General features: G+C 34.8%; 1 protein-coding gene across 5 annotated transcripts in view; it reads right to left on the bottom strand.

Moving 5' to 3' along the window:
- The window catches only part of NAV3 (neuron navigator 3), a 584734-nt gene that overhangs the window by 74920 nt on the left and 496292 nt on the right, over positions 1-13522 (bottom strand). For 3 of the 5 annotated variants that reach the window (XM_059936568.1, XM_059936565.1, XM_059936566.1), the window contains exons 16-19: positions 11908-12396; positions 8149-8190; positions 6587-6747; positions 1077-1265 (exon numbers count right to left, since the gene is read on the bottom strand). In XM_059936568.1, coding sequence (XP_059792551.1) covers positions 1077-1265; positions 6587-6747; positions 8149-8190; positions 11908-12396 — 881 coding nt within the window. The remainder of the gene's footprint in view (positions 1-1076; positions 1266-6586; positions 6748-8148; positions 8191-11907; positions 12397-13522) is intronic. The other 2 variants (XM_059936567.1, XM_059936569.1) reach the window with 2 other exon arrangements.

The raw sequence follows: 13522 nt of genomic DNA, 5'->3' as shown, positions 1-13522 counted from the left end.
CAGCTACCTCAATTATAGTCAGAAGATACTTTAAATAGGAAGGTGGGAAGGGGAAAGAGAAGGGAACAGAACTATTCTTGACTCTGCTTTCATCCTTAGAAATTACAGATACAGAAATCAGGGCTAATAAAGTTACAAAACTAGCTCATGTTCATACCACAGATAAATGGATGACCAGAGGTTTAAACCCTTGGTATGCTTAAAGATCTAGAGTCCCTTCTTTTATACAGACTTACTAAGGACTAGGATAGTAGGGCTGATTACACATCTGATTTTATTCTAATCTATTTGAACTTCTGTGTTTACCTTTATTTTATCCTTAGCTGATATGCTTTATAATATGTATGCCACAATTTTCCTTTGTGGGTACTTAAAAATCATTCATTAAATCAAAGAAGAAAATCTCTCAAATATTATCATCAAGTTTGACATTTGAGGTTATACAGTTTAGAAAATTACATACATTTGAAAATCAATTACGCCTCCTGAGTTTTTCAAAGAGTTTTTGTTATAAAGTATTCATGTAGAACTTTACAACTACAAAGACATTTATTAGGTCAGGTGAGAATCTTAATGTAATGGATAAGGAAATGTAACTTATAAAGCAAAAAGCAGGCACAATATGAATTCTAAAATAATATGATAATAAAAACTAACACCAGAGGGAGTTTCTGAGAATAAAAGTCGGCAGCATGTGGTTGTTTCATAAGAGAATTTTTTCTGGCTTATAAATCTTTTATGGTTTTTAAACTGAGGTGTCAAACAAAACAGTCACTTGGATATTTGGCACACCAGGGTAAAGTCTCTAAAATTACACAGATTTCTGTATGAGAACACCAGACTTACTCTGAACTGCTCTATAGCCAAGTATTAGTCTAAACAATTTCTGGCATATTTCCAAATACAGAAAGAAACAGAAGGTAATGCAGACTAAAATTTCTTCAAGCTTCAGGGCTCCCAAGTGAGAGTTTTACTTATTTACTTTGTTGAGGGAATCCTTGTGACGTGAGTGATGTGATAGTTTTCATGTCTGAGTTAACTAAAGTAACTTCATCTTTATTTCCCCCGATGCCTACCTTCTTCCATGCTGTCCCTGAATGAGCCTGAATGGCTGATGGCCCGTGGCCTCTCCTCCAGAGACGTGGCACTCCCACAAAGCTGGGAGTCGTCGTAGAGATCGAAGGATGAGTCTTGGGCTGGGATGCTGTTTGAACGCATCATGCTGGGCCCAGGAAGGTTAAATTGAGACAGATTTGTCGGGCTCACTGAAAAACAAAGCACACACAGCCTATTATTCTGGGATGTCTGCCTCTGAAACTTTCAATAGCAGTTACAGTGGAGTCCTCTTTTTTTCTAGCACTTTCATGGCAAGCAGTATGTCAATTTCTAAAGCAGTATTAAACAAAACCATCGAGCCACCTCTACTGTTTTTTGCTAGAAGTAACATGGTATTTCCTGCTGCCCATTATGAAGGAAAGATTGTCTTCCTAGAGGCTGCACATTTCTTTTTAGAGAAAAAATAGATCACTTTAATGGGAAAAGCAAAAATAGAAAGGAATATAAAATACAAGAAATCTAAATTTCCCAGGAAGAAATGTTTGAAGCTTCCAACCAAAGACTTTCAGTCATTTTGAGTTCTAAATTTTTGTCAGTTCATAATCAGTACCATCATTATTATCAAAGTTAGGTTATAATAGAGGCAAATAAAAATGAAATATAATCTAATGTACGTGGTATCCATAGCTCATCGTGAGGTGAATCACATAAAACTACCTTCTACTGTGTCTAAGATGAGAATGTCACGGTGAGACTGTCAAAAGTCATAAACTTGTGTTTCCAAAGCTGTACCTTAAGTCTGTAATTTGGAATATGAATTTATTTACCTAGTGCTTATTGCCGAATAGTTCTAATGACACTCAACATTTTAGGCCAACTGATAATCATCAATTTAAAGAAAGATGTGGTTGACTGAATGTGTAATTACATTGGAAAACAATGCTGTTTTAAAATTTGGAATAAAAGCAAAGCAGAAAAATTAAGAAATATATTTATCATAAATGCTCATATTTAAGAAACGCAAATTGTTACAGGCATATGAGAAAGCAGGCAGGAAACTCTTAAGATAGGAAGAGAACTGCTGAGTACTTTCAAAGCCTCGGGGAATTTATATCTTTGGCTTAGAAATAGTCTGATATCGTTTCAAAATATGTTATTTTTTTCTTTGACACAGAGACTACATTTCTTAATGTAATTACTGGATCTCAGAACAAAGTAAAATAGGAGGAGTACATACTATAAGATAACTTAAGGAGATTATCTCCTATTTGCCAGGCACTATGCTGGATATTTTACAGGTATTAATGAATCAATACACAGAACAACTCTGATACAACTAGCTATGAATTAGAGTAAAAAAAGACAAGAAAAGAAACAAAAAACCTAAGAACTGTATCTATGTGTGCATATGTGACATATAATAAAGAAAGAAAGAAACTGTGGATTTGCAAAGTCCCCAATCCATTGGAAGGAGGGAAGAAAGGATGGAAAGAAGGAAAGAAAGAAGAAAAGAAGAGAGAGCGAGAGAGCAAGAGAGAGAGATCTTTCAGGCACATTCCTTCAGTCAGCAGTGACAATCAATCTGATTGCTGAGGACAGCCAAAAGACACTCCAAAGGACATTCTAGACTTGAATGTTTATGTTTAACGTATCTGGATTGGGGTAAATCGTACTCTTCTAGGTCCACAGTATGAATTGACTTTTTGCTAAATAAATGAAGTATTCAACGCAATGAAGTACATCATTTTAATATATGTATATAGAGGTTAGAAAGACATTTCATTCACTGTTTGGCTTTGCGTAATTCTTACAGAATGGTTGCAGAGATATCCAAGTAAGTGTCCTTCTATAATTTTAAAACATAACACTTAGCTCATTCAAAGTGAAATAGTAATGAGGATTAGGGTAGACTTTAAAAGGAATAGTTTGTATTTATAAGCACTTCTGATAGCTTCTCCATTGGAAATATATTCATTTTATTTAAGAATGTTCAATTAAGTTAAAATCTATGACGGGTCTGCTTTTTTGTTATTGTGGTTAAATAGAAAGATAAATATGGCAAGATCCCGGGCTTCAAGAGTGACCTGTAGGGGAGGTGACTGAAAGGTAGAGAAATTAATAACATAGAATAGACTGAGAAAAGTTATGCAATAAAAGACAGAAGTATGACGGACAGAGAATTTTTGTAATGGGACACAAATTAGTACAGGGCTTCTAGTGGTGGCTTTGCTTTCCATTTGCTTTAGGCAAATACCTCCATTTCTACCCTTCAGTTTCTTCATGAATTAAAAAAAAAATGGCATAATAAATGGCCTCTAAGATCCATTCAAAGCCAGGAGAAGACATGTAAACATTTCTAATAGGACAGATATAGGTGTGACTATATATTAGGGAAAAGAGGACTACTGACTTTGTCTTAAGTTATATATCATACCAAAGCCACTGTTTTAATTAAATTATATGTTTATTTGTAATGATTTGAGGAGAACAGGAACTGACAGAAATATGGAGCGGGTTTTTAAATACCTCCAAGTTGCCCCCTGACTTTGCTGCCACATCTAGACACATCAGTGAGTTTATGATGTTGTTTTAGTAAGAGTTGTCATATGTAACCTAATTTTAATTTATTTTGTGGAATTTGGGAATATAACTGGGAACTAGGTGGAGATTCAAGAAATGTTTATTTGATCATTTAAAGAACTTCAGAAGTGTGATATATCTAGATTTAGGTAGTTTCTGCCATTGGCGGGTTTAGAGGAGAAACTAGAGCTGTCGTTAGAATTTACATAATAGATGCACGATTGAACCAGATGTAGGTCTTTTCCAACTCTGAGATTCTATTCTTCCATAAGTATAGAAGAAAGGGCTTAATTCTGAATGTCCTGAAGGGTGAATATGGAGAGGGGAGTAGAAGGACATTCAAAGTAGAGGGACCTTTGGGAGTAAAGCAAAGAAACTTCCTATACAAAGGTGTTTAAACATCACTCTGTAGGCAAAAGGGTCCATCAAATATACAGAATTTGAAAGTGACAGGTTGATAATAATGCTTCTACACGGTAACCCTTGAAGCAAGGTGAAAAATGAATCTGAGCAATTATCATCACTTGTGGGACGATGACAATGAGTCTCACTAGGTTATGGGATGCCTCACAAGGGCTGTGACCAATAGCAAATGAAATTGCATCCAAAAATTTATTATTTTTTATATAAATATATTCTGTTATGCTTTCTTGGGTAGGAATGGTTTCTAACGTAGCTATCACACCAGAGACTCTATACAAACCAGAGTTTACTTCGGCAGTAGCTCACAGTAGTCTACTAATAATGACATACTAGTAGTGATCTTAAATTTTAAATGTTTGTTATATATATGTGATTTTTTTACAGTAATATTTCTAAAAATTTTATGTATTAACATATTTTTAATGGGTAAGGATAAAAAAACATGGATACTGCAACTCTTGAATGTTAGTAATAATCACTTATCTTACTGATCATTCAGAAAAATTAATGATCAAATTGAAAACAAGTGATGACCAAAGTAAAATGTAGGACAATGCTATCCATATTCAAATTAAAGAGCTACATTTGATATAGTTTTTTAAATTTAATAATAAAGTAACTCTTATTTATGACTGCATTTTAATAGTATCTACTTTCTTGCCTAATAAATGTAAGTTCCAGAGATCTGGAAATACAACCCAAATTCTCTAAAAGTAATTTTCATGATTTTAAAATTAGTCATCGTTTTCTCTTGTAAAATAATACAACATAGAGATCTCACAGCGCCTGATTGGAATCCACATATGCTTATAAAACATGGCTGGGAACATGAGAGTGTGTTGACATGTATGGGAAGATCTTTCTTCATAAGTCCCACTGGGTGAAAATGTTGAGAAATTTGAGTAGAGGCAGTAAGATCAATTTGAAATCTACTGCAATTGTCTCTGACAGTGTAAGACATCTCTTTCCAATAAGAATGATGATGTAGCAGAGTCCACCAAGTCTGATAATCTCCTGTGTCTTTGCACACATTAGTCATGCCTCACAATATAACCTAGGTATTATGAACCCATTCAACAGAAGAGAAAGTTGAGGTTAAATGACTTGCTAAGATCAGACATAGTAGGTAGTGAGTTTTTTTTCTTCTCAAAGAAAGATGGAATAGATAGAGTCAGAGTAACAACAATGGGAAAATAATGGAGTGGGGATTCAAATACTCAAATTAATGTCAATTAATGAAAAGACTGACAGGAGACATGAGATACCCAGCAAACTCAGCAAACTAGGTGACATGGGTTTGATTCCAATGTTGCATAAAATTAGATTTTGTTTCATATGCCTATGACTCTATAAAAACATTTTTATTTCATTTTTTGAAGTCAAAGTTTTAAGCTTCCTGCTGTGTGCGTGTAACTACAACTCAAAGTAAAAGTTATACCATTCTTTGCCATCATGAGGCAAAGAAGTCTCATCATTGTGCATGTTTAGCAACAAAAACTTGGTGTTTGATATATATTCATTAGTGCATGTGGAACCATGACCAAAATAATTGTTTTTTTCATTGTCAAAAGCTCTATTCTCTATAGCAGGAATAGTTACAATAGAAGAGAAATAGCTTTGACTATCCCAACAGGGCGGAAAGTTGAAAAGTCCAAATTATTAAAGAATTTGGACAATCTGTTGGTCTATCATTAAAAAAAAAACTTCTCAAGTGAAAAGAGAAAAAAAAAAAATGATACTATTTTATATGTGACTTTATAGAAAAGAAATCTATTTTTAAAAGCATTGGATCTATTAAATGATAACTGTCATGTTTAGACTTTATTTTGTCACTTTCCCTGTGTTTTCTATGACATTTACACAAATGATTTTATATTTCATACAAATTATGCTAAACACAAAGTAATCCAATGGCTCAAATAGTCATTTCTTTTCACTGCATTTATCCAAAAATGTTCACAGGTTATTATCTTAATAGGAATTCTCATATGCATTTTAAGGAGAGTTTTAACTTTAAAATGATAAAAGAAGTGATCGTGGAGTCATGGAATCACATATTTTTCTTCTTCCTAATTATTTCTATTTTCTATTTTTCTACAAAAAGATAATTCATTTTCTTATAAGGATTAAGAAAACTTAAACAGAAAATAAGGAGGCGTTTTACTGGTTTTTAAGAGGACTCTGAGAAAACCCCTAGACTTAAAGTCAGGTGTTCTGGCATCAATTACTGCCTCTGCCCCTTACAAGGGGTGAGACTTTTTTTTTAAGTCAAATAATCTCTTTTTGCCTCTGGATCTTAGACTATAATATAACAACAGTATTACCTATGTCAACTTGTTGTCATGAGCAATAAACTGCATAATGTTTGGAAATTATTTTGTGGACAGTAAGCATACAAATAAAAGGTACTGTTAAGGTGTCTTTAACTCCTCTTTAAATGAACCATTCTTAGGGAGAGATGCCAGGGCTCCTGGGAGAGCAGGTGGTGAAAGGAACAAGATGAAACTGATGTTTTAGAATATTTTACCCAAGTTGGAAAAGTGGTATTTTCCCGTTGCAGAAGATGACATGGCAGAAGGGGAGACCAGGGGCGACTGATTGCCGGTGTCCTGCAGCCCTCCGGTAGAATGCGAGCGCAACCACTCTTTGCCCTCTTCTTGGTTGGCCTGCCGAGATGACGGGGTATATCTGCAAAACAGCACAGCTAAGACACTTCAGCACATCTGCAAGGGCAAGGCAATACTGAGACGAGAAAACAGTTGAGAGGAGCTAACTAGTCAGACCGAACAACATTCTCAAACAGATTGAATCTAATTATAATTGCTTAGTTCTTCCAGATGATTTGACACCATCTGTTTGAATCTCACAGGAAAAAAAATAAAGGATTTTGAAAAGAAAATGATGCTTCTGTGAGACATGTAGTTGAAAATCGTAAGCAGTGAGCAGACAGCCAGGTTAATCGAGAAGGGCTCAAAAGCACAGTGTTTAGAAGGATGTGAAGAGGGTGAAAAAACAGACTAAACATGGTGGACAGTAGTAGGCCAGAAGCCAAGGGAATTGCAGTAATGCTCAAAGGAAGACATAGGAAATAGAACACATATTGACAGATCATTTTTGTAAAAAAAAGGAAAAACACTTTTTTGGTTAAAATGCCACTTGACACCATGTCTGGATTTTTTTTTAAAAAAAATGGAGAGAGAAATGGGCTTACTTTATTGGAAAATAAATTTCTGGAATGAACTCTTAGAATGGAGTAATTGCAAGCTGTTTGCTCTTGCTAAGGAAGTGGAGAGGAGGAGGAGAACAGAGAAAGACCTATTTGGCCAGAATTCACTTTTATCAGAGTAACTAAATTCTTAGTACCAAAGAGCAGTCGACTTATGTTCATACAGTGTTATATCTCTATTCATAGTTCCTTCCATATCTTCTCATCAGATAAAAGTGTACAGTAAAGGATGGCCATGCATTAAATTTTATTTTATTTTTTATGAGGAACTGAATAATTATTTTGATATTATGATGTAATACTAGGCTAATTCATGTCTATATTGATCTGATAGATACCAGCACCCCTGAAAAATAGAAAATAAAGCTCTTCTTAGTTTTTACCAAAAGGATTCTTTAAAAATTATACCTTAATTACAGTATTTGTCATCTGATGATGAAAATATGTGTTCTTTGATTCAAATGAGAGCATCCTTCAACTTTTCAACATTCACTGGCCACATCTGTAGACTATATGGGGCGAGGTTTTGCAAGCATATGCCTCCAAGACGCAAATGTTAGGAAAATTAAAATTTTGTTTTAATTTTCAGAAGTGAGTTCTGAATTCGAATAAAAGTTGCTGCCTCCGAAATAATGGCTTTTACATTAGATTTAATTTACTGAGTTTTGGCCTCTAACAAAATCTCTACCTGAGGGCCATCTCACCAACTCCTCAGGCCAGAGAAAACATCAGGATTAAAAGTGATTTCATCCTCGATGTCAGGTGCTTCTTCGCAAACAAAAAAGGAAAGAGGTAAAGAGACAGCACAAAAAGTTTACGTAACAACAGAGAAAGGCAGCAATTGTGCTGAGAGAAATATATACCTTAGTCCCTTTTTGGGTAGTGTATTTCTGTCAAGCTGCATGCTGTTAAAACAAAGAAAACCCCTAAGGACATAATGTAAACAAAACTTCGAAATTACACATCCAACATAAATGGTTCTGTTTGAATTACACAAAATAAGTCTTTTTGTAACACATATTTAATGCTTAACTCATTGGAAAAGGCCAACCAAAGGAGACCAGATGTCCATTGTTGTGACACCTTCGATGATAATTTAGTGACAGGACTATGAGAAGATAGATTATATGTTAACATAATTCTCCTCTAGATTCTATTTACCTAGTCCTATGGTAGTTTTTCCTTCCCCATGCAAATAACTAGACTTCTGCTATGATTTCACATGCAGGAGAATCATAGAGGCGGAAATAAGAAAGATCTTCTCTGCCTAAGTTAAAGTGACAACTTCCAATGGACAGAGAAGATATAAAACACCTTTTAATACTTATTTTTTGTATTTAAATGATCTTTAATAAAAATAAAGGCAGATGTAATCCCACTTACACATAAGAGAAGAAAAATAATATATAATATCTGCTTGAAATGTAATGTTTCTGGCATCATTTAAATATTTTAATGAAATTAAACTATGCCACTTTTTAGAAATTATAAATTAGATGTTTAAAAGGCTATAAGCTTTCAGTTTCTATTTTTAAAAATTCCCAATTGGTCTTAGAAGGGGAAGAAAGAATGTGTCTGGAGAAAATGAGAAGTGGCCTTCCTAAAAATAGAGGAAGAGGGTGTCAACAACTAGGTGGGATAAGTCTAGGAATTTCTGTTATAATCTTTGGCATGTGGCTAAGCAAGTGATAAAATTAATTTGAATTTGCAGAATGATACATCTCTTCCATTAGAACCTCAAATGATCAAAATTAAATACACATGATATGCATAATGGGGATGATACAACATGAATGCAAGCACACTGACTTGAAATTTAATCACTCAAAATCAAAGCTAAAATGTTTTCTTCTATGTGTACTCCATTATTTAGCACTGCAATAGAAAGCATCCAAAAGCATCATACAACTTTTACTTTATGTTTTGGGAATGTCCACATAGGGTAATTACCATATTATGCAGAGGCCAGTTCTAGCATACATCTTGACTATAGATGTGTTTTTAGTAGTGTAGATAAACCAACAAACAAAAAGGAATCATACTGAACAAATATGAGAGACCTCTAAATATAAACTACACAATGCTGAAACATTAATATAGTCATAAGCCATTTTAAAGATTATCTCTTTCATGTGTGCAAATTTATTAATTTGAACATTGCAGAGTACATTGAAAATAGGCATTGTTTTGCCCATGTTATTAATTGTATAAACATTATGTGTTTGTATGATGCAGAGAATTTAATGAAAGAAAAATCAGAAAAAAATTTAAGTTTACCAGTATAAGTTAAAACTTTAAGTAGAAATATCTGTTTGAATCTGGATATTAATGATTTTATAATATAGACAGTTTTCACAAACCCTGAAAAGTCGAAAACTCTTACACCTGCCTAAGTGAAGGAGGAATTTTAACCAACAGTCTGAAGAAGACAGGCACCGTTTCAGTGCACGGTTATAAAGGCAGGGGAGCCAGATCTGGTAGTTAAAAACGAGCCAGAAATTTTAAAATTTGGCTACAACTTTAAATTATTTTTAAGGTTTGGTTTGGTCACAAAAAACAAAATGAACAAAACAAATGTGAACTATTAATAGTTATAACCAAAGGCCACCAATGATCTAGAGCAGTTAGAGGAAAAATTGTTAAAGAATTTGTTTGTTTGTTTATGATATTTTAATGAGGAGAAATTTAGACTAAAATTAAAATCTGAATGAAAAACTAACAGTACTAAGATAATGAGTATCAATAAAGTCTTCTGAAATCGTAGATAAACAGGTAAGTCATGGACTTACATACATCTCTATTATATGTTTCTAATTACTTTGTCTTAAATATTACACTTTGGCACATTTTCTCTTAGGCATGGCTCTTTGGTTTCCTTGATGTTCCCAACATTCTGCGGACTTAATTATGATTAAGCCAGGATCTCTGATAGGATCTAATTTTCTCTTCAAGGGATCATAAAGTTCTTGGGTGTACTTTAAAGGATTAGAATAAATTGCTATTGCTTGCAAATTTGTTCGCAAGAAAGAAAAAGCACAATTTCTTATATCAAAAATTATTTCAATCCAGTAATCCATTGGAAGAAACTAATTAAATGTTTATATTATATAATATACCTATGAAGATAATTTGCTTTTCACAGTTTAATATTCATCAATATATTTTACTAAGAACCAAGGGCAGAACATTCATTTATTCAAAATGAGTTTATTTAAAATTTATTTTAGAAAAATTATTTATCTGGCTATTTATAATACATCCATCTGTAAAATTGGTCTATTTAAAAGACTGAAAAAAAAAAAGATTTGCTTAAAGAGAATAAGTAACTGTGTATTTGCCAGTGTATTTCTATAGTGAGACTATATATATGTATGTATACTGACTTCTGTTAAAATATAGATCAAAGTAAAATATTAACATTGCATTTATGTTGCATAAAACTCATCAATCTTAACATCCGGTTTTATTTGAGGGTTACTTGGTTACAGATAATTACTTGACCATTTTTCTGTGTTTTAATGTATCAATGCCAAAGAAGTAGGTTGATGGTTAAACGGTCAACTTGTTGCAGTCATATTCATGATTAAAAACTAATCAGTATCTTGGAGGTTGATTCTGGTTAACAAACAATAACCTATTTGCCGTGTGCTTAGTTTGAGGTGATATGTCAGCGTCAATAATAGACTGAACAAAAGTTTGGGAAAGGTATCAGGCATTTTCAGTGACCAGGGGTGCTTTCACAAATAACTCAATTAAGATATACAGCCAAGACCATTTCTGAAAGCTTTAGGTGTGCCAAGAAACAAACAGCATTAAGTTCATCAGGAAAAAAGGGACAGTTTTAAGACGTGTGCCTGGGGGAAAGAGTCAGTACCAAAATATCTGAAAAAGGGTTTTTTAGGGAAGAGAATCTAGAGCCATTTTGGTCAACAGAGATGCTTTCTGGTAAGTATATTAGGTAAGGAATGCCTCATTATGGTCTTCATTTTAAGTTTAGAAGAAAACGGTAATTCATTAAATCAATGAGAAACACCTTGTAATGTGGTTTATTTTTAAAGGGCCTACTAAAAATGTCACCGGTGTTGTAATTTTCTCTAAGAATTCATATCTGACAACTGATCTTTCTTCCACTTCAACTAGGATTCCCAGTGATCCATTTGCCATTTTTCCACAGAAATGCTAATAAAGCCAATCGAACATTTTACTCTGAGCATAATCGTAGAATCCATTTAAATTTGGTCTTTAAAAATGCTTAAATTATCCTAAGGAGCTGTGCTGTCCTGGAGCTCAAGCCAAATCATTGACATGTCTTGAGAAAACATCATTCAATATGTAAATACATGCTATGAATTTTATTTAAATTGCCTATTGGGTATATATGTATGCATTCATATTAAGAAACTAATTATTCAATATTTTATGGATCCTTACTGTTTTTTTTCCTTCTACAAACTTGGTAATGAGACCAAAGAAAAGGCCCAGCCAGTCTCATCCATCTGACGTCCCTCTGCAAAGCGGCACTCCCACTGAAATCAAGGGAACTGAGCGGGGTGTGGGGAGAGGTAGGCACAGTGCAGGGAGGAGGGGGAGAGGACTTCATCGACGCCTCCAGGAGAGCTCACCTTTCTGAGAGAGTAGATCTCACACTACCCGTTCTCATGAGCAGGCTCTGCACCTCGTGAGTGCCTGTGGTCAGTCCAGACAGGGAGCCGTGGTGGCTGAGGGGGAGGTCAATGGACTCAGAGCTCGTATGGAGGCTAGTCATGGATTGGTAACTTGGAGTGTCCTTGCTGCCAGCAGAGGAACTGCTGAGATTGGCAGCCCACACGAGACCACCTGATGTGAAAGAGTGAACCGATGCTGGGCTGGAAGCCAACGAGTGACTTAAGCTTATAACATCTGTAGTTAAGTCTGAGGGTTTATTGAAGAGAGGGCTGCTGCTGCCACTTAGCCCACCAGCACTGCCCATGCTGCCCGTACCAGACGACGGTGATTCCAGACTGCCTTGCCGCGCTAATGTGGTACTAGGACTGGGCATTACAGAGGAGGATTTCACACCCTCAGTATTAGGTGCAGAGGCAGATTTGCCACCTGCCTTGGCACCAAACAACCTAAAAGAAAAACAAATAACAACTTCAGTTGTTCCGAGAAACTAATATCCACATTTAATATTTAGGGTTACAGTACATAGAGCCAAGTGTGCTTTGGTGGACCGAGCTACCGAGCACTTCCTGTCTCTATGTTAATGAACTTGATAAGCTTGAACTCCTAGTGCCAAAAATCTCTCATATCGCCAAAAGGGTAAGTCGGTCCTGGGCTGCCACCCCAGTGGTGGGGGGACATGGGCCAAACAAAAGGAACTATAAATCAAACATGAAAGTCCCTGGTTTTCACAATTAAGCGATCATGAGAATCTTTTGCAAAAATTAAATAGTTTGCACGTACTTGCTGCTACCTATTTACAGAACCATTATAATGAAACAACTTCTACGCATTCGGTATATAACATGTAAATTATGTTTCTTTTCTTTTTTTCTTTTCATTTTAACAGTTTATTCAAAATCTAAAAGGAATGCTTAAGGCAAGGTTTAGGAGGTTACGCTGTATAGCTGGTGGCCTGATTGACTTTCAGAGAGTATTTGTTTAGAAACAATATTGGACACTGACAGCAACATGTTGGTTTGTCTGTATTTTCCTCAAGAAAGACCAAAGGGTTTTATGTCAGTTGCCAGTGCTATTCAAATACATATCTGTAATAGTGATTTGAAACACAGTTGGTGCTAAGTTAGATGCTGGAGTTTAGTTCAGAAAACATTTTAGTTTTGTAAATGAAGCAGATGATATAATCGAATTTATGTAAATATGGAAATAAAGTGACATGAAGTAATGGCATAACGATGACTAATTAAGTTGCAGTGGAATCCGTATTTCCTACAGTGAAACATTTTGTGACGAATATGAGAAATTGTTTCATAGGTAAGGGCCACTGGAGGGCACCACTGGCTTCTACTTAAGCAACAGAGATATTTACTCTCACTACTAGAGACTATTCTTTCAAACGCGAGGCAACATTTCAAAAAAACAGCTCTTCAAGACTAATATTGCTACTGAGAGATATAAAACCTCTAGGTTTTGCAAACAGCCATGTATCTGAGATTGCCTGAAATATAAAAGTAAATGGTTCAAGACCCTTGATATCTCCCAGATATCAAGGTTCTTGGGTTAGTCAGTATAATA

This window comes from Balaenoptera ricei, chromosome 10 (assembly GCF_028023285.1).
Source record: "Balaenoptera ricei isolate mBalRic1 chromosome 10, mBalRic1.hap2, whole genome shotgun sequence".
NCBI classification, from domain to species: Eukaryota; Metazoa; Chordata; class Mammalia; order Artiodactyla; family Balaenopteridae; genus Balaenoptera; species Balaenoptera ricei.
Note: the sequence above shows the minus strand (reverse complement) of the source record. Positions and strands in the feature narration are given on the sequence as shown.